Genomic DNA, 24,950 nt, shown 5'->3' with positions numbered 1-24,950 from the left:
GGGCGATGTAAGTCAGAAGGACCATAGTCGGCAGGCGACGGAGGTCGGAATGACTATTGTCTAATGATGAAGGTCAGAAGGACGGCATCAGGTAAAAGTCCAACAATGGAAAGAAATCTATCTTCGGATAGATGTCCAGCGAAAGTTTGACAACCGGTAGAAGTCCGGCGTCGGGTAGAAACTTTGCGACAAGCAGAGGTTGACGTTGGTAAGAAGTCTAACGTTAGTTGGCGGCTGAGGAGAACTCCACTGTCAATTGTAGTTCGGGTGAGACACCGACGTCACTTGGAGGTCGGGCGGAATTCCGGTGTCACTTAAAAGTCAGGCGGAACTCCGGCGGTGGTCGAGGAGTTCTTCCATCCTAATCTTCTTCTCTTCTCTTCTTCTTCTTGCTCTGATCCCCTCTCAAGAGGAATGAGGGGTCTATTTATAGATTTTCTGGAGTGGCATGGCCCGTAAATAGATGAGAGATCAGGGGTGAATTTGGAGTGGTTCTGATGAACGATCGATATTGAATCATTCGATTGTGGACTGTTTATCATATATTTGAAGGTCTTAATGATGCCGAAATTTGGCGATCTTGGGCTCGTTGGATTCGTCTTGTCGAGCCGCTCGATTCAACTATAAGCTTGTCATGTTTGGAAATCGTTTGGTAACTCAAATTGTGATTCGAACCTTTTGAATGTGCGTCAGGTCTTTGATTTGGACCCATTTAGGCTCGAATCGAGTTGAATTTGGTGTCATTGGGTTATTATTTCTGAGACACTGTTTTATTATAAGTTTGCTGAAATCAGAGTTCAAATGGTCCAAAATTTAATTCTTGAAATTTCCAACTTGATTTTTGCCTCGAGATTCATGCCCGATCAAGATAATTTTTTGATGACATATCAACACTAAAAAAATGTATTTAAAAAATAAAAAATATAAGCATGTTTTAAATATGTGTTATTGCTATTTTGCTATTTATAGAAGTATTATGGACTTTAATCTAATTTCAATAATTATTATTAATACAGAAAAAAGAAATTTTTAAAACTGGATTAAAGAAAAAGAAAATTTAACTTAAGCTAATAATTTCCCCAAAAAAAAAAGAACTTTAGCTAACGTCCAACAGCAAAGCCGTAAGGTTTAGGGCAACTTTTTGAGCAATTATTACGTCCGGTCACCGAATGCATTCACAGACCAATAACCACACACGACACATCATCTAAAACTTGGTATTGAGCACTCGGTATTACTTGGTATACATTCGGAAACGTTCGGATTTGGCAGGACGTAATAATTGCTCCAACTTTTAATTTCATTCTTTCCCTCACTATTGAGAAAATACAGAGCATGTACTCAAAATAAAAAAAGCGAGAGAGCATTACTTGCAAGTTGCAACCAATTTAAAATAATAAAGAATTAAGAGCAAGAAATTCAAGCAAGAGGTCCCCACTTCAAATTTTCCTTTGGCTTAAACTCAAATTTATTAATAAAAAAAATATTTACTATTGCTTGATGTAAGTAATTTTAATGCTGATGATCTTTATGACTACATTTTATTATGATAGATTTCAAATTATATTTGATCATGCGTCTAATTTTTTTATTGAATATAATCTTGAGGGTCAATTTAGAATGGTGACAATTATTTGTGAAGATTCTTGTAAATAGGGGCGGAGCCAGAAAATTATTTAATGAGGGCACAAATTAATACTAGCCATTAAATAACTCTTCAAATAATATTTTTTTTAGTGTAATAGTAGATCTTGAGATAAGATTTTAATAAAAAAATTAGAAAAATATATATTCAAAATTATAGTTGTTCTTATTAAAAAGATATAGATATATCACTCCTATCTTATTATATATTGAGAAATTAATATTTCTCTCATAAGATTATGTTAATGAATGGAGTTAAAATAAATTTTTTTTATAGTTAAGATTATTTTATTTGAATTAATTAAATTGATTTTTAATTTTTAACTATAATTATTCTAATTAAATTTAAATTAATTTAAGATAATATTCTAACTTATTCTAAATTAATTATATATTAAAAGTATTTGATAGAATGGTTCATATTTATTTAAAAAAATATAAATAATACAAAATTATGAAGTTAATATTATTTAATTTATTTATTTACCTTTTAAAATTTATTAAAAAAATTTATTAATTAATTATGTTATTGCAATATAACCTTACCTTATCATTTTTACAACATACCAATGCCTTATCTTTTTCCAAAAAAAAAATCCAAAAAATAGGGGGTAAAGAAAGGCCAAATTTTCGGAACGAGTGTATTTGTTCGCAATTTAAGCAGAAGCAGCGTGATTAGAAATAAATTTTAAAACAAGCAAATACGCCAAACTCATCCGAGCATCTAGTGAATGTGCAGTCTTGATTGGCGAATTCAAAGAATGCGCCGAACCAAATGGCACATTCTTTGAATGCGCCTAATGTTCAGGCGCATTCTAAAGAATGCCCCGAAACGGTCATCGCCTCCAGGGAGCGGCTGAGCTCTGGCGATTCCTCATCATTTTCTCCACCTGTACAACCACGTAACGGTTAATCAAAACTCGCAAGCTAGAAACTTTTCAGTGATTGTGATTAAAATCCCTCTAATTTTTCATTTGTTTAGAAACAGTGCTTCTCCGTGATATAATCCTGATTAAATTTAAAGCCCCTCACCCTTTTTCTCCACCGCTTCATCTGCACTTTCCTCCTTTCTACTATCAGGTTTCACCTTTGAGATCACCGCCGTCCCTGCATCGGCCATTTTCCCGTACACCTTGGATGCTGCCGACGAGATCATGCCGGTGTAGCTGCTGTTATGGTCTTTGGGAAGCTTTATTTACCCTCCGTCGTTTTGGGAGGAGACAGTCATGGCTTCCAGGGAGCGGCTGAGCTCCGGCGACTCGTCAACCTCTTCTCCACCTGTCTAACCATGGCATCAAAGATTTACATTTATCCCTATAATTGTTTTTTATTCAGAAACAAAAGCTTCTCCGTGTTTTAAGTCCCTTACTCTGTTTCTCCAGCGCTTCATCTTGGCCTTCCTCTTTTCTAGCACCAGGTTTCACCGTTGAGATCACCGCCGACCCTGCATCCGCCATTTTTCTCGTACACCTTGAATGCGCCAGAACATTAGGCGCATTGAAAGAATGCATCATTTGTTTCGGCGCATTCTTAATGCACCAATCAATACCGCGCATTCACTAGATGCGCGGATGAGTTTGGCGTATTTGCTTGTTTTAAAATTTATTTCTAATCACGCTCCATTTGCTTAAATTGGGAACAAATACAATCGTTCCGAAAATTTGGCCGTAAAGAAATATAAAAAATCAAAGAAAATGAAATAGAAAAATAAAGAAGACAGACAAGGGGAGAGAGAGATAAAGAAGAGTGAGAGAGAGGCCCACGTTATCAGCAAAATGAAATAAATTACCATGCAAAGAGGAGGCCGAAGAAGCGGAGGGATTTATTTGTTTTAGAAATTAAATTTATTATATTATTAATTATATATAAACTAAGTATTATACTAATATAATTTGGAATAGGTTTATTTTAATTGTTGTGAATAATTATTGGGTCCTCCCACCTAACGTAGATATGCGTCCTCCCAGAGCTAAAATCGCGCTAAAAAATGAGAAATACCAAGCAAATAACAAATTATTAGAAAAATAATAAATATTAATTAAATAGAAATTATGATTATTATTAGAAAAAATAAATAAAAATTATTTCAAATAAATCCTTTGTCTTGGTCAAATATAATTGAATATTATTCGAGAAATTATGATTCAATGGTTTAAAAAAAATAGTTATGATTTGCAGCCGAGATATCTTGATTCCAAAGAAGCTTTCAAATCTAAAATAAAATAATATATTGAAATTTCTCTGTTTTCCTGATTATTTTGATCTGCCTTCCTACTAGTAATATTTACTCTTATAAAACAACTAGGGTTTTAGTTCCAAAGATCCGAGCTTCAACTTCGCCGGAGAGCGGAGACTCGTTTTCCATTTTAGTTCATTGCAGACTCTCGATTATGTGTTCGAGTTCTGCTTCTTACGGGTTTTTTGATTGCCTTCTCGCTAAGGAAATGTGTTACGCTGCGCAGGTTAGATACGATTTAATACCTCATTTGCTGGTGCTCTACTTTTCGCTTTCTTGGGTTTGTGTTAGCTTGCATTGTTTAGTATCTAAGGCGATTTTGTTGATACTGCCTTTATGGAGAGCTTTGAGATCGCTTTTATTGCAGACTGGCTTTGAGGGCACGAAGCCATGGATTTTTCTTTTACAGATTTGTGCTTTCATTTTTTCTTAATATAGTTTGGATGATTCCCTCAAATTTTCCGGGGAAAAAATAACATATCATGCTCATCACTCTTCATTAGCACCTTAATCATGGAAACATAAGGATGGTCAAAGTCCCAAATCAGAGAACTTCACCTCAAGACTAGTATTATCCAATTCAACATAACAACAAAGAGACAGAAACTTCTCTAATTAACCAGTTAGACAGAGATGTTCAAAGTTCCCGCCTAAATGTCATGAAATCACGAGCACTTTCCAACTTTGAAAAAAGGCTAATGAAAGGATAGAAGAAATAAATGAAGATCATTTGCCACAGAAAATTACGATTACCTAAGAAACAAAAATTCCACTTAACCAAGTGGTCGGGGTATGATCTAAAGTAACAGGCCAATAGGCTTAAACCAACATAATAATCAAAATACCCGAAAACCAACCTTGAGCCATTCTTCTCACCATCCTCAACCAAAAGGAATCCTATTAAGGACAAGTGAGGTTAGTAGAGGGTCGATCAAAATGTAATATCATCTTGCCATGCACCATAATAGGATAAACCATAAATTATAAACTCTCTTAGTCCGCAAAAACAATATCCAAAAGGGAGCAAGCCATAAGTCAACATTGCCACCATGAACCCAACACACATGTGAAATCACAAATGAACCTAAAATTTAGTGTAGGTACACAATACCAAATGAGTAGCATTATATTTTGCAAATAGAGAAGCTCTAATAGTATGCTGCCACTACACATTGCAACTTAACAAGCACATAGGCAAAATGAAGCTGCATGGCCAAAACTTGCTCATACAAAGTAATGACAATCAACATTGTTAAATAGTAACACAACTAGAATTAGTATGATCAGAATGTATGTGCTAGCACAGTCAATGTAACCACCACATTACTAGCATAGGGAAGCAACAAGCTAGAGGTCTTATAAGGTAAAACCACATGGATATATACTAACCAATTCGACCCAAAACAATAGTGGGATCAATGCCAAAAAATAATGAACAATAAGAGCGAGCAACTTCATCCATCAGAGAAAAATTAACATCACGAAAAATGAATGGGTGAAGCAACAAATGCGCAAAGGCAGATAAAATGTATCAACCACATGCTAAAGAAAACACCCAGGAAAATAGCTACATGTAAAGCCTAAACTAATTTAGGACATAACATGAGGCATCATAGGTGGATAATCATCTCACCCATACTGAAGCAAAGAAATAAATTCCACCATAAAGCATGTGGTAGTATAACTTGATGAACAATCCACAAAGTAACCTTTTGATAGGAAATGCTTGAGTTCGCAAGTAACCCTAAGGGAAATACTTGAGTTTGCAAGCAAACCTATCACTAATTGGTGAAAACAACGAGAATAATGCAAAATCCGGGTGAAATCAGCCCCAAAACTATGGATTGCAATAAGAGAAACAAAGCCAAACAAACACGAGAACAAGATACAAATGATCCTCAATTCGAGAGGATCGTTCTCTCCCAAATCTCTAGGTAAAACAATCTAGAGCAAAAAAAACCAAGAACTCCCAGAGAAAACTCAAATCATGCATCCCCTAACCCTAAAACAAATCCTCCTATTAATACAATTAATTTCTTAATTCAAACCTCCCTCATTCAAAATTTTCCTCTCACCCTAGCCGCCCAAATCCCCCCTTCCTCAATTGCTCCAAGTGGGGCGCACACATGTGGGCGGTATATCAAAGAGGCGGACCCGTTTCCTCTTGTAGAATTGAGCTGGTCGCTGGGTGGGCTTTTGGGCCGGTTCAGGGTGAATCAGCCTATCAATACCTCCCTCTCAAAGCATTACCTTGTCCTCAAGCTGAAAACTAGGAAACTGCTTTTTCACCCTCTCGCATGGCTTCCATGTGGCATCTTATTCAGGTAGATTCTTCCACTTGATTAGCACTTCTTTAGCTTTATCTTCTTTCTGGCGAACCCCCAACAACTCTAAGATTTCCAGAATCACCTCTAAATCTTCAGTAAGTGTTGCCGGTAACTTCGAGCTGGCAGTATAATTTTCAATGGCTCTTCTCAGCTACGACACATAAGTGCTATTTTCAACCGATATGCTATCGCTCCAATTTTTCCCAATATTATATAAGGTCCAAAGTATCTTGTAGCGAGCTTTTCATTTCTCTTGTTGGCAACTATCTTCTGTCGGTATGGTCGGACCTCCAAGAACACCATCTCTCCTACTTCGAATTAGATGTCTTTCCTATGCCCATCAACTTGTTTCTTCATAATCTGTTGAGCTCTCAGTAGATGTTTCTTCAATCCTCTAGCACTTGATCTCTCTCCTCCAAGTACTCCTCCATTGAAGAAACTGGAGTACTGCTACTCCAAAGTGCACCAAGTGAGGAGGGTCTCTTTCGAACAACACCTTGAATGGAGTCATCTGTGAAGCTGAGTAAAACGAGGTGTTGTACCAGTATTCCGCCCATGATAGCCACTTGGCCCACAGCTTGGGTGTCTCCGACTCAAAGCATCTCAAGTAGGTCTCCAAGCTTCTATTGACCACCTCCGTTTGGCCATCTGTCTGTGGGTGGTAAGCGATGCTCTTCTTTAGAACTGTCCCCTATAACCTGAACAACTCCATCCAAAAATGATTGAGAAACACTTTATCTCTATATGACGCGATTGCCTCTGGTACCCCATGCAATCTGACCACCTCTCTTATGAAGGCTGAAGCCATTGTAACCGCGGTGTAAGGATGTCGAAGGGGAATAAAATGAGCATACTTGCTCAATCTATCCACCACCACTAGAATCACCGTAAAGCCTTCTGAATGGGGCGACCCATCTATAAAGTTCATGGATATCTCCTCCCATACCTGTCCTGCTAATGCCAACGGTTGTAATAGCCCCCCTGGTGACATAGCCATGTATTTGTTCCTCTGACAGATCTCACACCTTGCTACCATCTCCTCTACATCTCTATGCATTCCATTCTAATAAAGCTCGACAACTAATCTCCTTCAGGTTTTCTGCACCCCTAAATGGCCCTCAACTATGCTTTCATGAAATTCCTAAAGTAAGTTTGGTATGTGGATTGAGGTCCTGGGCATAACGAACCTCCTCTGATACAGTAGTCTGCCCCCCTCTACTGAGTACCCTGGGTGGCTACCACCTTCCCTCGATAAATCCGTCTCCCCAGCTCCTCATCCCTAGAGCTCTCCTCCTTAATGGCCTCCTAATCCAGCATCAAAGGAACCGACGTTGCCACTGTTTGTAGCTCTCCCATGCCTTGATTAAAATTGCGTATTCGGGTATTGAGGCGTTTTTCATTCGTGAGGCGAGGCGTAAGCCTCAAGGCGTTTTGAGGCGTAAGCCTCAAAATCAAAAGATTGCGTAAACATAAAATGATAAGTTTTTTATATACTAATGAGTGAATAATATAAAACATAAAAAAACATAAGATATGAAGTGAAATCAAAATATCTCAATAATAAGACAACATGAAATATAGTTCAACTCAAAATTCTATCTTTCCCAAATCCCAGTATTCTTTTCATTAACATATAATTCCAATTTCTAAAAATAAATAGCAATGACATATCACATAAGAACTCATAAATCATCAGCACTGTCATCACTAAGGGGTTCTTCATTTGAATCATCATTATGATGAACTGCTCTCTCCCCTTCCTGCTCTATTATAGAGTCCAATGTCGGGCATTTACTTCAAGATTTATGTAAGTTTTAATATATATATAGTGTGAGGCGTAAGCCTCATGCCAGTGAGGCGAGGCGAGCCTTAAGGCGGGCCTCAACCAAGTTGAGGCGCAAGCCTCATAACAAAAACTCGAGGCGTAAGCATCGAGGCGTTTTTTACTGGAATTGCGCAAAGGCGGGCCTCAAGGCGAGCCTCATATTGCGCAATTTTAAACCATGCTCCCATGCATCTGGACAAGGCATCTGCCACCTTGTTCTCTCCTCTTGGTCTGTACTGGATTTCAAAATCATACCCCAACAATTTTGACAACCAGCTCTGATGCTCTTCAGTCGCCATTCGCTGTTCCAACAAGTATTTCAGGCTCATCTGATCTGTTCTGACAATGGAATGCCTACCAAACAGGTAAGGTTTCGACTTCTAGATGACTAAAATGATAGCCATCAACTCCCACTAGTAGACTGATTTTAGCTTGGCTCTGGCCGCCAACACCTGGTTGAAGTAAGCAATGGGTATTCGATCCTGCATGAGTACTGCCCCCAATCCATATCCTGAAGCATCTGTCTCCACTATGAAGGCCTGAGTGAAGTCTGGTAGAGCTAAGACGGGTACCGTGGTCATAGCCTTCTTTAGTTTCTCAAAAGCTGCTGTGGCTGCCTCTCCCCATAGGAATCCATCTTTCTTTAGCTGCTCTGTCCGTGGCCATGCTATAGTACTGTACCATTTGACGAATCTCCTTTAGTATCCCGTCAGCCCTAAGAATCCTCTCAACTCCTTTAGATTCTTAGGTACGGGCCATCTCAACATAGCCTCCACCTTTGACTGATCGGCCGCCACTCCTTTCTTGGACACTATATGACCCAAGTACTCCACCCTGGTCTGGATAAAGCAACACTCTTCAGATTGGCCTTCAGTTGATGCTCCTGTAGAATTCCCAATACCAACTTCATGTGCTTCGGATGCTCCTCAGTTCTGTTGTACACCAAGATTTCATCAAAAAACACCAGCACAAACTTCCAGAGATACTGTCTGAATATCCTGTTCATCAATGACTGTAAAGTAGTAGGGGCGTTGGTAAGCCCAAATGGCATAATCAGAAACTCATAATGCCCCTCGTGTGTCCGAAATGTTGTATTTGAGATTTCTTCCTCCCTCATCCGGATCTGATGGTATCCCAACTTCAAATCCATTTTGGAGAACATCACTGCTCCATACAGTTCATCCAAAAGCTCATCAATCACCGGAATGAGAAATTTATCTGGTACCGTCTCCTTTTCAACGCCTTGTAATCCACACAAAAGTTCCAACTCCCATCCTTCTTTTTGATCAGTAATACCGGGCTAGAGAAAGGACTCACACTTGGTCGATGATCCTAGCCTCCAACATCTCCCTAATTAGCTTCTCAATTTCATCATTCTGAATCTGGGGGTATCGGTAGGGTCGTACACTAATCGGTGACACCCACTCCTTTAGAAGAATTGCATGCTTCTATTCTATGAGTGGTGGTAAACCTTGAGGTGGCTGGATCATCTCACTGAACTGCTGTATGACTGGTTGCACTACAAGAGGAATGTCTCCATCTTCTCCCACACTGATCCTCTCCAATTGTTGCTGTTCTACCAAATATCCACCTCCAACCTCCTGTATGGTTCTGATCATAGACTTGAGAGATACTTCCGCTCTAGACAGCTCGACATCTCCCTGTATCACCATTCCCCTTCCCCCCACCACCGATGATCCAGCTACCTCTTGAAATTTGATTTTTGAATTAATCGTACTGTACGATCTCAATCGTATTGTACAAACATTTGAAATCTTGCTAAAATTAACATTCGTGATTAGTCAATCAAATTATGATTTAATTAATGATATCTGATCGTGTTATACGATATTGATTGTACAAAATGATTAGCAGAGGTGAAATATGGTAGTCCCAGAGATCGTACTAAACGAAACCATGATTTTTGAACTAATCGTACTGTACGATATTTATATCGTACTGAACGACCTACTTGAAATGAACTAACCGTACTATACGAAGAGAGCGGTATGAAGATTAGCAATGACGAGTTTCAGTCGTTCCAAGAATCATCCTGTACGAATAGAGGAAATAGAACAATTCGTACGGACGATCTATTGATCGTAACCTATGATGTGTTCATAAAATTTGAACAGTTTGTTTGAACGGCTGTTCACATCGTACTGGATGAGATTAGTTTTGAATTGATCGTACTATACGAACAGTGATGGCTAACTTGAATTTTTAAGGTTTCTTCAAGCCTATTACAAAAGCTATAGTTTAAGTTTTTCTTGACAATCAAGAGAGGAACATGTGACTAAAGAATGAGCTCTGAGAGAAACTTTTGAGAAGAAAATCAGGGTTTAAGAGAGGAAGAAGAAGGTGAGCTTGAGCGTGAGGGAGAAGTAGTGTGAGGGGATTACACGGTTGCTCCGGGCTAGCTCCTCCTGCAGCCTTAGGAGAAAGGCTTCTTAGTCCAGTCCTCGAGGTTCTTTGCCTTCTCTAGAAGGGAGAAAAAAGAGTTGAGGTTCTCTTCCAAAATGTCTTTCTAAGAGTATAGTGGTCGATCCCTCGGGAGTGACATTCGTTACTTTCACTTTAGATGTTGTTCACGCGGTGATCTTCTATCAAGAGTACTACCCTGTGAAGAAATTCCCAATTCTTCCTTTTTTTCTCATTTTTCTTTTTGGTACTAACGTAGCGGTAGAAAGAGTACCATGCTATGCTGTGCCTGGACTTCAAACAATTTCTCTTTCACGACCTCAACATTATTAAGCCCGCGATGAACGCTTCGTACTCGGCCACGTTGTTAGTTGCTGGAAAAACCAATTGGGTTGCTTTAGGTATGAGTACTCCTTCAGGTGAGAGGAGGACGATTCTATCGCCTGTTCCTATTCATGTCTATCTTCTCCAGGAGGGAGAAAAATGAGTCAAGGTCCGCTGTTGTCACCGGGAGGGTGACATAGCATCCGGCACTCCGCCGTAGCAAAAGTTTGGTGAAAGTGAGTTTGTAAAGGCTTCTCCGCTTTGCTGTGGAAGCAAAAGGAGAGTCACTTAATTTTAGTGCAAATTCTCGGAGCAGATGACTACGGGGAGTGGAAGTAGGCTCATGCAGGATATATTAGCATGTACTGTCTGATGCGTGTTTGGGATGCTCAAATTTTGGTCATCTGCAAGTTGTGTTTGAACCGGAGGAAGATTGCTCTAAGTCAGGTTATTTGGTTCTGAAAAAAATGTTGCCCAGGCTGGTAGAATTTAAGCATGCACGATCCTTTTTTATTTTTGTTAGAAATGTCTATTTGAGAACCACTCATGTTTATATACTTATTTCGCATTGCTTCTGCAAATTGCATAGCTGGAAAATCTTTCTAGCTTTTTAAAGATGTATCCTGTAATGAGGTCAAGTATAGTTGTTGCCCGAGGCATTTGAAGTCTCATCTATCAACCGATAACTTTTCCTCTCTTTCTCCATTGAGAAAATTGGTTTGCTAGGTTTGATGATTTTTGATATAGTGATTGTATAATATGTGGATGCTTCGAGGTTTTAGTTCATATATTTTTATAATATATTATCCTTTTCTGATTTTAAAACTTATTTCCTAATACTCTGAATGTAAGGAATATGTAGCTTTGAATTTTTTTGCAGAGTGGCAAATTCCCCTTTAGTACCAGGGTTCATAATTTTAGTTAAAGGTTCCAATTAGAAGAAATATAATTGTTTTTTTGGGTTCTGATCAAGCTCTATTTGAGATCAACTAGCTTGATTTGAGCTAGTTTGAAATCTTATAGCAAAAATTCTAAGTAATTAGTAGCATGATGCCTGAAACTGTTGTTGGGAGTGGGTTGGGAATTTGACTTAAAGCTCTAATATTGTTTGAAAATGGATTTTTATGGATTTGTATAAGCCCAGGTTAAGTTTGACGAGCCAAAGCCTATGATTTGCTTGAGCATTGTATTAAATCAAACTATAAGTGGATCTTTCTGTGCATTGATTAAATTGAGCTTGCTCCTAATCAAATAGAAGTGTCAGGCTTAGATCATGCTAGCCTGAAATTAAATTTAGATAATTGAAAAAAAAAATTCAGTATCAGATTCTCTCATTGAGATAAATTAGAGAGGGCTGAAGCTGTGCTTGCTTTAAATGGAGCTAGCTTGACGGTATATAGTATTATTAGTGCGCGAGTTCACGAGCTTGTGTCTAATTGGGGGGTATTTCATAATATTGGTGAGTTCAGTGAACTATCTTGTATTTATTTTTAATATATATATATATATATATAATATTGTATTGGTTATTTTGCCTCACAGGATCTTGAATTGAAATGTAGAGACTACTTAATAAGCAAGTCAAATTGTTATCAAGCTAGCATTGGTTCGTTTTATGGCTGACTAATTCTCAACCGTATTTACAATTACTTATTCTTTTTTTTGAAAGAAGCAAGAAGCTATATTGAAAAAAAAAAAGATAATAAAAGGATTACAGACTACCCAGGAGAAGTATCCGATTCCTCCTTTAAAATTATAATAAAATGAGGAATCTTATCCAAAGAGATGTCTTCCCAAATAAAAGAACTAAAGATAGCATAGGTAGCACATAGATCAGCTAACTTATTATTTTTCCTATCTATACAATTAAAAATGACATTATTGAAACTATTTAAAAAAGATAACTGTACCGAATATTTTCCTTCTCTCTTTGTGATATCCTGGAGAAATTTGATGATATTGTAGTTGTCCCCTTCAATGATGCTTCCTTTGAAATCATACATTCAATCTTTGACAACTTCTCCAATAGCTTTTATAGAAAAGAGTTCCAAATGTGATATATCCCAATGAAGACATTTCTTGCCAAATCCCAATAGAAATCTTCCCTTGTTGTCACGGAAAACTCCACAAATTCCTGCTTTATATGAAGGTAGAAGAGAGGCATCTACGTTTACTTTAATCCAATCTGGTGGAGGAGGATGCCAACTATATTCCAACAGCACTTGCTGATTGACATCCAAGCTACCCGAGATATTTATAAATGATTTTGCAGAATTTGCAGCATAATTAACAGCATTGGCTGCTATACTCAATGAATTCCCCTCCATACCATTATGGATCCATTCATTCCTAGCTTTCCATGAAAGAAAAACTATGTTGCAATATAGATTTATTATCCAAGAATTCTGGGAACTCATCCATCTACAGTAGCTATTGAAGGATTCAAAATCTGGAATTTGAAATCCCCATATGTTTACAACTTTGACAACATCCTTCAATTTTGTGCATTTGACAACCACATGTTCAACATCTTCTATTCCATCACAATCTCTTGGACATCTATCATAATTTTGCAATCTTCTATATGTTAAAAATTGGTTAGTAGGGATGGCTTTATGGAACAATCTCCACCATAAATTTTCTGTTCTCGGGTGTATTGCAGCTTTCCTGATCCATTCCCAATATTTAAGTTCTATTTCTTCTTTTTTTGTAGCACTTCAGCCGCCAAAGCAGAGATAAACTTTCCAGAATTATTATAAATGAGCTCCATTCTGTCTTCTATTAGATCAGGATTAATTTGGACTTTGCATATCACCTCCACCAGCTCAATTCCGAAGGCTTCCCTCAGTTTATTCTCATCCCATCTTCCTTCAGAGATAAAACTCTCAACTTTTGAAAAAGCATTGTTTTGAGGAATTACAAATGTTGGCCATCTGTTAAGGCTTTTGTCCATAATCCAGGTGTCTTCATATACATCAATTGATTTCCCATCAGCTATATTCCATCTGATAACTGACTTTAGAAATCTGGCACCATCACGGATTAGCCTCCAAGCAGTTGAACCCGCAGATTTTGAACATTCATCATCATAAGGAGATCCATATTTTGGATACAATGCTTTGTGTAGAATGGAATTTGATAGAATTTGAGTTTTGGATGTAATTCCAAGCTAGTCTGGCCCTCAAAGGACCTGCTTTATTTGAGCAAGCATGAAGACTTTTGCCACCACAGGTAATCAGTTTGCATATTGTCTCCCATTTTACGTAATGAATATCATGGTTTCCACTATTTTTACTCCAAATAAAGCCTCTACAAAGCTTATCTATCTCATCAAGTATACCTTTAGGTACCCATGGTAAAGTAGAATGAAAATTAGGGAAGGTGAGCAACACCGATTTTACTAAAGTGATTCTACCCGCTAGGGATAACACTTTACTTCCCCAAATATTCAACATCCTTAATGTCTTATCAATAATGAATTATAAATCTGATTTGATTAATTTTCTCATTGCTATTTTGGCTCCCAAATATTGCATTTCTTTGACTGTCTTGAATCCCATGATTTTAGTAATGGCCTTCTTCCTTCTCCTTCTAATTGAATTCCCAAATAAAATACAGGATTTGCTGTCATTGATTCTTTGCCCAGTCCAATCACAAAAGTTCTTCAAAATGGCCTTCACTTCTTTAACCTCCTTTAAACTTGCTTCTGAAAAAATGACCACATCGTCTGCATATAGCAAATGTGATATTCTATGCCCACTAGGATTCACCGGAATCCCTATGTTATTATTACTTTGAGAAAAATCATTCGTTATAAGTTGTGAGCATAGAATGAAAAGAAATGGTGATAGAGGAAAACCTTGATGAAATCCACTAGAAGCATTGATCCAATCCGTGAGGTTCCATTTATCATCAAAGCAAAGGACGGGTCTTGAACACATTCCAATATCAATTTGGAAAATTTCATTGGGAATCCAAAGTAATCAAGAGCTTTCCCCAAAGTTGACCATCCCATTGAGTCGTAAGCTTACTCCATGTCTATTTTGAAAGAAACAAGCCCTTTATTGGTTCTAGAAAACGGAAGCTTTTGAAAAACTTCCTGAGCTACAAGAACATGATCAAACAACAATCTTCCTTTTCACAAAAGCCGCTTGTTCTTCAGAAACTAATTTGTGAATGATAGGAGACAATCTATTCAAAATTAAAGGACCTTAGCCGCCACTTTATAGACCGAGTTGCACAAGCTAATAGGTCTATAATTACTTATTCAGTTCATACATTTTGAATCATTTTCTTTTATAAGCCCGGGAAACCTTTGTTTGATTTGGCAGTAGCATTTTTTGTCATATAGAACATGACGTTACTGAAGCAAGAGAGGCTCAAAAAGGTTTTGCATGCTTAATCGATTTGTCAAATCCACTAAAAAGGGTTACTTTCATAGTTTATTGTATTCCCTTTTTTATGCATATTTTTTTTATGAGTGGAGTTTGAGTTAATGGCTATTTATGTTATTATTCTATTATAATTTCTAATTATTCTTCTCTCTCTTCTATTTCAGGTACAATGATTTTTAATATGCATTTGGAAGAAGGTTGGGCTGCCAAAAATGATAAACATGTTGATCGTGAGAAATTCATATGTTTACATGCCTTCTCTAACTTGTATCACATTTCACCACCAATATTTATATATCTTTTAAAGGAATGTTATCTTTGTGGTAAGTTTAGCTTACTGATTTTTTAACTTTGGGGAAAGTATGGTTCTATATATTGTCTATATTACCAGACACATTTTTAACTTTATGAATTCATATGAATGATCACTTTATTTAACTTGTCTTAACATATGAAATCATTTTTCTCAATTAGATTAGGTGTATATCATCATTATAACTATATCTTAACTTTTTTAGTACTAGATTTTATTAAATCCCAGCCATGCCTTGGCCTTTGATACCACGACCAGCATGTGGATCTGTGGGAGGCTCACCTTGATCATACTATTAAATATCAACCATCCCTTGGCCCTTGATCCCACGGCCAGCATGGGGATCCATGGGAGGCTCACCTGGATCATGTCGATCTCCATTTAGGTGGCTTATTTAGGAAGGATTATATTAAGGCAATTATGCATGATTCTGTAGTTATTTGTTTCTTTATTAAGATATATTATATGGATTTATAATATGGATAGTTTTTTATAGTAAATTAAGCATATTCCCTCTCTAATTCTCTAAATTTAACATGGTATTAGAGATAGATTCTCACCACCGACCTTCATTTCTGGAATTATGAGGAATATTGGTCATTCCACTGGACTTCATTGCTGGAATCGTAGGGATACACAAATCGAAGGAAGTAGAGAGGAGCAAGCGGCCTTCATTGTCGTTGGAGACTGCTCTTGCCCTCTGTTAATCGTGCATCTGGACAGCGGTCAGGACTTCTTGGGAACGATGGCATCAGGCTCGGTCTTCGTTCTTGCATGTGGCATCCAGAGTCAACTAAGTAAAAGTGAGAGAAGTTGAGTGTAGGACCTCTTCCTGCATGCGTCTCGACAGTGGCCAGGACCTCCTTGGAACAGTGACATTGGGCTCAGTCTTCATCCCTGCTTGTGATCGAGCGAGTAGCGGCGTTCCTCTTGATCATATGCTTCGTGTGTCTCTTCCTAGAAGCCGAGTAGAGGAGCGAGCAGGAACCCTCATATGTGTGAAGAGGTCGAGCCTCTGTGCATAAGTTCTTATCTACGCGGAAGCAGAATCGAGTGCTGGGAGGAGTCGTGCCGAAGTTTTTTTGCGTGCATGCCTGGGAAGAGCCGAATGCTTGGATCGGTGGTCTTATGTGCTCATGCAAGGGATCGAGAGCTTGGAGCCCTTATTGCCCTACCTGTGTTCTCTCTTGTGCACATCCGTGCAAATGTCACCTGATGATTTAATGCTACAGGATGGGGTCAAAGACATCGGGAACAAGCTGGCGTCTCCTCCACCTGATTTACAACAGATTCTGCTACTATTTGATAAGATGAAAATTTATTGTCAAGAATGGAGCAATCTCCATCTACTTCAATGTTGATTGTTGTTCAACCCGCTATTAAGGCATTGATTGCTAATAATCTTCTGGGGCACTCAGACATGGATGTGAAGGTTTGCATTGCATATTGTCTTAGTGAAATAACAATAATAACAACACCAGATGTTCCATATGATGATAATATAATGAAGGAGATATTTGAGCTGATTGTTGGAGCTTTCAAGAATTTGGATGAGAAGTCAAGCTGTTCATTTCGAAGACTGTTTCAATACTTGAAACTTTTGGAAGGATTTGATATCGTGTTTTGATGTTGTATCTTGATTGTGATGATTTGTTATTGGAAATGTGTTAGGCTGGCCTAGAAGGGGCGGGCTGGACCGGTCCAACAAGGATCGGTCCTTACCTACTAAAGGCGGGCCCACATGGAGCGGAAAGAGGGCCGGGGGGGGAGGGTAACTTAATGGGCCCAAGCTTGGGTTTAATTCAAGTATGGGAGGGAAATTTTGAATGGAAGGGGGGGGGGGGGGAGAATTTGAAGGGTGGGTGGTGGAGAATTTGGATAGAGGGGCTGATTAGGGATTTTGTGTCGGGTTTGGAGTTAATTAGGGGGGAAAGGGGATTGAGTGGGTCATCTTGAATTTGGGGGCTGATTTTTGGGATCTTCTTGGAGGCTTGGCCTCTAGTCTTCTTGGCTAGAGATTTTGGAGAGTTATCTTCCTCTTGAATTGAAGAATCTTGTATGATTATTGTTTTCTTTCACCTACTAGTGGAATACAAGTGGTTGGCTTGTCTTTCCTCAGATTCCTACTCAATTTCTTGCTATTTTCCCACAGTTTGGGACTGTTTAACTGCAGTAAACAGCAGTTTTTCTGTTGTTTGCTCACCCATTTGGGATATGGTTGCTTGCAAACTCAAGTATTCTTTAGGGTTACTTGCGAACTCGAGTATTTCCTATCAAATTGGTATCAGAGCGCTTTCTCAGGACCATTGGAGGCTTAAAATCTGTAATTTCAGCAATTGTTGCTCACACAAAAGAATCTCTTTCGAATCGGAGGAATTATGGCCAGACGAAAGGTTGAAGTCTTGGAGGGAGAAATAGGTCAATTGAAGGTAGATTTTGAGGAGAAAATTTTAGATTTTCAAAGTCAATTTGTAGCTGTTCATTAAAAAATAGATGGAAGGTTCGCCACCTTGGAAGATTTGATGAAGAAGATGCTTTAAGGCAAACAAAAACTGGCAACATCAGAATCAAAGAAGACCACCGGCGTCCAGGGAAGGGGAGGTATTCCGAGCCCATTCAGGGGGAGGGAATATCCGAAAGTGGAGGTTCTCGAGAGTGAGGATGGAATGCCTCCGCTAGAACCGCTGTTTAGGGAGGAGATGAGCATGAGATATAAAAGAAGGGGCGCTGATTGTGTTGGAAGAAGGGAAGAAGTCTACCGTCGGGGTGTTGATTTTGGAGGACGGAGAGGGGGGTACGATGAAGGGTTTGGACATAATCGCAGGAGTGAGGACCGTGAAAATTGGGGAGCACCACCCTCTCAGGGAATGGGAGGTTATGGAGGATTTCGGGGGAACGGTGGTGATCCAAGGGTGAGAAAATTGAGGATGCTTGTCTTTGAGGGTGAGGACGACCATGTCTGGATCTACAAGGTGGAACGATACTTCACCATCAATGGATTGACGGAGGAGGAGAAGCTGACGGTAGCAGGTTTATGTTTGGAAGGAAAGGCACTTGCATGGTATCAATGGAGTGAAAGGAAGTAGCCCATCTGAAATTGGAGGGAGTACAAAGAATGTTTACTAGAACGTTTCCGAACGGAGAGGGGATGAGACTTCTATGAGCAATTCTTTGCCTTGACTTAGGAGGGGACCGTAGCAGACTACGCGACAGATTTTAGTATTTGGCCAGCAGATTGGATCATATCTCAGAGACGACACTGGAGGGAAAATTTATGAAATGGCTCAAACCGGAAATACGGGTAGCAGTCAGAGTCTTGGAGCCAAAAAACCTTAGGAAAGCCATGGAGTTGGCACAGCTGGTGGATGAACAGAGGATGGAGAGAGTGGCTAGGGAAAGCAACTCAGGGGGGTCATATAAGACGACCACCACTTTTTTACCTCCCAGGGGACCAGCGCTAGAGAGCACGAAGGAGGTGCCGAAGGAGAGATCCGGATGAGGGGGAAATTTCAAGAAATTGACTAGGAAGGAGATACAAGAGAAGCGGGTCAAGGGATTGTGTTTCAGGTGTGATGAGAAGTACATGCCAGGGCATAGATGCAAGGACCGAACTCTTCAGGTTCTCACCGTCTGTGATGACGAGGAAGCTGAAGAGGGAGGTGGGAGCGGGCTAGAATTGGAGGAAAAGTTGCATCTTAATTTGGCAGAAGTATCACTGAACTCTATAGTGGGATTCACTCCTAGTCACACTATAAAAGTGAAGGGAGAGATAGCGAATAGGAGGTAGTGGTATTGATAGATAGTGGGACAACTCACAATTTTATTTTCACCTAGATTGTTGATCGGCTTGGGATGAAATTAGTGGATACAGGAGGCTATGGGGTGATGATGAGCACAAGAAAGGTAGAGATGGGTAGAGGTGTTTGTAAGGGAGTGGTGCTGATGATTCAGGGGATTAAGGCGAGGGAGGATTTTCTTCCCTTAGAACTAGGAAGCACTGATGTCATCCGGGGGATGAAATGACTACAGTCCTTGGGAGATACTAAGGTGAATTGGGGGACATTAAGGATGGAGCTGGTGGATAAGGGAAAAAGGTGATTATCCAGGGTGATGCGAGGCTAACTAAGACTGGGATATCCCTCAAGTCTTCGATCAGAACCATAAAGGAAGTGGGAGGAGGATACTTGGTGGAGTTGCATCGCCTGGAGTGGGGCAAATTGGAAGAAGAGGGAAACATTCCCTCTTCAGTACAACCATTCATACAACAATTCAGTGAGGTTTTCCAACCTCCTCAGGGTCTACCACCAAGGGAGTTAGAGCATACCATTACTTTGAAGGAAGGAGAGACCCCGATCAGTGTCAGACCCTACCATTACCCTCATATATAGAAAGATGAGATTAAAAAGTTGATCCGGTAGATACTGGAGGCAGCGATCATCAAACCGAGTGTGAGTCCTTTCTCTAGTCCCGTCCTCTTGGTCAGAAAGGATGAGAGTTGGCGATTCTATATAGACTACACAGCGTTGAATAAGGGGACAGTGTCAGATAAATTTCCTATTCCAGTGATTGATGAGCTCTTGAATGAGTTACATGGAGTGGTGATGTTTTCCAAGTTTGACTTGAAATCCGGATACCATCAGATCAGAATGAGGGAGACAAACATTCTAAAGACAGCATTCAGGACACATGAAGGGCATTATGAGTTTATGGTAATGCCATTTGGTCTCACTAACGCCCCTGCTAGTTTTTAGTCTTTGATGAACAAGGTATTCAAGCAGTACCTCACAAAGTTTGTCCTGATATTCTTTGATGACATTCTTGTGTATAGCAAGACAGTGGAGGAGCATCTTGGACACCTGAAGGTGATTTTGGAAATACTTCAGGAGCATTAGTTGAGAGCTAACCTGAAGAAATGCAGCTTTGCCCAGTTGAGTGTGGAGTACCTAGGACATGTGGTGTCCCAAGGAGTGGTGGCAGACCAAACCAAAATTAAGGCAATGTCGAAATGGCTTCTACCTAGGAACATAAGGAAGTTGAGCGGTTTCCTAGGATTAATTGATTACTACATGAGGTTTGTGAAGGAGTACGACACAATTGCATGGCCTTTGACTGAGCAGCTGAAGAATGACAACTTTTGATGTGGAGAGACCGCGACTCGGGCTTTTGGGAGATTGAGGAAAGCCATTACTACTGTTCCAGTTCTAGCTCTGTCGGACTTTAGCTAGGTCTTTGTAGTTGATACAGATGCATTAGGATATTGATGCATGCAAAAATTTGGGAGAGGGCTCCAAATTTTTGCAAGCAAAATAAACTCTTCCTATAACTTAAAAGATACTAAAAACACTATAAAAATTACATAAGATAAAGTGACAACACTTGCACAAACAAAACACAACTTTAATATTATAAAATGACTTACAAACGACACATAAACTTTGACATAAACACCTTACAAACTTATGACTCTTTCAAACGACTCAAACAAGACACCTAAAGTTGCTTTCATCCATTAGAAGAAGGATATAGGCGAGGTGGCACTTGCGGCGAGAAGAACGAGATTAGAAGCCCGAGAAGCAAGAGGAGAAGCTCGCAAGCTTTCCTAGAAGAGGAGAAGAAGAGAAGTTGGACAAAGGTCGAAAGCTTTTCCAAACAACAAACCCGCAGGTTTCTTTCCAAAAATCATTCACATAACCTTTTTTTTTAACATCCCAAACATCTTATATTTATAGGCAAGAGGGGAGAAAACAAACAGCCTAAAAAACCCTTCATATTCTAAAATTGAATGAGGGAAATGAAAAGCCAACAACCACTTCATAATATTCCCAATTCTTCACAGAAAACAAAGCACCAAAGCTACGGAAAAGCCCCTAACAGCCACAGGAAAACAGCCCAGGCGGAACCCGAAGAGGCAGCCGCAAAAACCAAGGAGGGCCGCACGGAACCGAGGCACCAAGGCACAGGAAAACCACCCAGCACAGCCAACCGTGGGAACCAAGGAGCCAAGGCACGGGAACCCATGGGACAACTCAGAATTTTATGAAGAAAAGGGGAGGAGAAGAGACAAGATTAATGAGCTACCAATAAATTAATAAATGAACTAAAAACATAGCTCATAATGAGCTAACTCTTAGTTCAATAAATGAACTCTAAAAACCAGCTCATAATGAGCTAAATTTCAGCTAAAAAATTAATGAGCTAGCAAGCTCAAGGGAAGTAAAAAATCCAAATTTTTGGATTCGGATTGACCCCCCCTTGCCAACATCAGATCTGGGTTGGGGGCAGTGTTGATGCAGAACCACAAACCTATAATGTACTTCAGTCAAGTGCTATCCACAAGGGGGAGATTGAAGTCGATTTATAAGAGGGAGTTAATTGCCATTGTCTTTACTCTTTAGAAGTGGCGCCCTTATCTTTTCGGTAGACATTTTATTGTCCGAATGGATTAGAGGTGATTGAAGTACCTGTTGGAGCAACGGATGGTGACCGAGGAGCATCAGAGATGGTTGGCCAAACTATTAGGCCATGATTTTAAGATTCAATACAAGCCGGGGTTGGAGAATAAAGCGGTTGATGCCTTATCTCTGTGTGTTGGGGAGCTCCAGGAGATGTCTATGTCTATACGCTTGATAGTCGACTGGTGGGCCATCAAGAAAGAAAGCATGTTGAATGAAGAGTTGCAAAAGATCAAGGAGGATCTGATGAAAGACAAGAGTAGCCACATTGGTTACTATATGGAGGGGGAGAGGCTGTTGTATCAGGGGAGGTTTGTGATACCATAAATCTCCATACACATTCCCCACATGTTACAGGAGTTCTACGGCAGTGCGGTTGGAGGTCACTCGGGAATGCAGAAAACCTATAGAAGGCTAGCATCTAAGCTTTACTGGAAGGGGATGCATAAAGATGTTGAGGAGATGGTGGCAAGGTGTGAAGTGTGTAAGAGAAACAAATACATGTTCATGGCTCCAAGAGGATTACTACAACCCTTGGCACTTCCAAACCAAGTTTGGGAGGAAGTGTCCATAGATTTCATTGATGGTCTACCACGATTAGAAGGATTCACTGTCATCATGGTGGTGGTTGACATACTTTGTAAGTATACACATTTCATCCTCTTGCGACATCCCTACACAGCGGTTTCAGTAGCAGCATCATTTATCATGAAGGTGGTTAGACTGCATGGGATCCCTGAATCTATTGCGACTTATCGTGACAAAGTGTTTCTCAGCCAGTTTTGGAGGAAGCAATTTAGGTTGTAGGACACCATTCATAATAGGATTACCTCCTACCATCCCTAGATAAACGGGTAAACGGAGGTGGTAAATTGAAGTTTGGAGACCTATTTCTGGTGTTTTGCTTTTGAAACACCACGGATTCGGGCGAAGTGGTTACCGTGGACTGAGTATTGGTATAATACATCGTACCATTCTGCTTCTCAGATGACTCCTTTCAAAGTGATATATGGAAGGGATCCCCCACACCTAGTGCACTATGGGAGGGGAAGTACACCAGTTTCTTCAGTTGAGCAGTACTTGGAGGAAAGGGACAAGGTGCTAGAAGAATTGAAGAAACATTTGCTGAAGGCATAACTAATCATGAAAAAGTAGGTGGACTCACATAGGAGGGACATGTAGTTTGAAGTGGGAGAGAAGGTGTTCCTAGAACTACGCCCTTATAGGCAGAGGACAGTGGCGAGGAGGAACGAGAAACTAGCACCGCGATACTTTGGTCCCTATGAGGTGTTGGACAAGATTGGAGCAGTGGCGTACTGCCTGAAGTTACCACCATCAGCCACCATACACCTAGTTTTCCATGTGTCTCAGTTGAGGAGAGCTCTAGGGGAGCATGTAGTAAGTGCAGAATTACCTTCTACATTGACTGAAGATTTGAAAGTAATTTTAGAACCACTGGAGCTTACAGGAGTCATATCAGATAAAGAGGGCAAGAAAGAAGTGTTGATTAGATGGAGAGGCATCTCCGATTTCGATGCTACTTGGGATTCATTTGAAAGATTGAACGATCAATTCCCTTCATTTCAGATTGAGGACAAGTTGAGTCTTTGGGAGGGGAGTACTGTTAGGCTGGGCCAGGAGAGGCTGGCTGGATCGGTCCAATAGGGACCGATCCTTACCTACTCCAAGGCAGGCCCACATGGGGCGGAAAGAGGGAAAGGGGGGTAACCTAGCGGGCGCACACTTGTGTTTAATTCAAGTATGGGAGGGAAATTTTGAATTGAAGGGGGGAAAAATTTGAATAGAGGGGCTGTTTAGTGATTTTGTATGGGGTTTGGAGTTAATTAGGGGGGAAAGGGGATTGAGAGGGTCATTTTGAATTTGGATGCTGATTTTTGGGATCTTCTTGGAGGCTTGGGCTCTAGTCTTCTTGGCTAAAGATTTTGGAGAGTTCTCTTCCTCTTGAATTGAAGAATCTTGTATGATTATTGTTTTCTTTCACATACTAGTGGAATACAAGCGGTTGGCTTGATTTTCTTCAGATTCTTACTCAATTTTTTGTTGTTTTCCCAGTGTTTGGGACTGTTTAACTGCTGTAAATAGCAATTTTGTTGCTGTTTGCTCTCCCATTTGGGATAGGGTTGCTTGCGAACTTAAGTATTACTTTAGAGTTACTTGCGAACTCAAGTATTTCCTATCAAAATGTTTTAGCATTTTCTGAAGACAAAAATGGCAAAGCATTTTGATATGGTCTTCTCCTCAATGGAGACTATCATGACACTTATTTTTGAGGAGTCTGAAATTATTTTTGCATAGCTTCTTTCATGTCTATTGGATGGTGAAAGTTGCTGAAAAGAATGTTTTGCACGCAACCAAGAAGCTAGCTGAGAATGTGCTTGTTATCTGTTTCTTGAAGCTAAAGCCTTTTTTAGCTAAGTAATTCAATGGCAATGGTGCTCTGTTAAGTTATTGCAACAAAATTGTTGCTGCTCTATTTTAGGGGAAACCTGACAATTCGATACAGAATGAAATGAATGCTTTTGATGAAAATCATGAAGCTGACCATAAATTATCTGAGCGGTTCCTTTCTAACGACTCGCCTCAGGGATCTGCACAATAGGAAGGTGAAAATTTTCATCCTGAAAAATCTGTTGCTACTTCAGACAGATCTTTCAAACTGGTGGCGAATAATGGATGTTTTTAAAAAGGGAATGGTGATTCCATGGCTGTTAAGCAAAAGGTTGAATTTCGCCATCATTGTGGTAAATCTAGAGTTGATACTGAACATAGCTTGGATTCGGGTACAACAGAGCCTGATAGAAGGTCATATCTAAGTTCTCACAATGGAGGAAAAAAATGCTTCATTGCAGTTTTCAATTAGCAATGATTGCTATGGAGTTAATAATAAAAAAAAAGCTTGGAGTAATTCTGACAAAATGTTTCATAATAATGGAGGTAGAAATGGATCTCTAAGGAGTGAGATTCTCGGAAAATAAGCAAACTGCCAGCACTAA

At 39.6% G+C, this 24,950-nt stretch overlaps 1 protein-coding gene across 1 annotated transcript in view; it reads left to right on the top strand.

Moving 5' to 3' along the window:
• Positions 1 to 3,882: 3,882 nt before the first annotated feature.
• Positions 3,883 to 24,950, top strand: part of LOC110092895 — a 98,514-nt gene continuing 77,446 nt past the window's right edge. The window contains exons 1-2 of the mRNA XM_020817585.2: positions 3,883 to 4,106; positions 15,336 to 15,494. Coding sequence (XP_020673244.1) covers positions 15,341 to 15,494 — 154 coding nt within the window. The 5' untranslated portion in view covers positions 3,883 to 4,106; positions 15,336 to 15,340. The remainder of the gene's footprint in view (positions 4,107 to 15,335; positions 15,495 to 24,950) is intronic.

Source organism: Dendrobium catenatum, unplaced genomic scaffold (assembly GCF_001605985.2).
Source record: "Dendrobium catenatum unplaced genomic scaffold, ASM160598v2 fragScaff_scaffold_857, whole genome shotgun sequence".
NCBI classification, from domain to species: Eukaryota; Viridiplantae; Streptophyta; class Magnoliopsida; order Asparagales; family Orchidaceae; genus Dendrobium; species Dendrobium catenatum.
The sequence above is the reverse complement of the archived record's forward strand: the minus strand, read 5'-3'. Positions and strand labels throughout refer to the sequence as shown.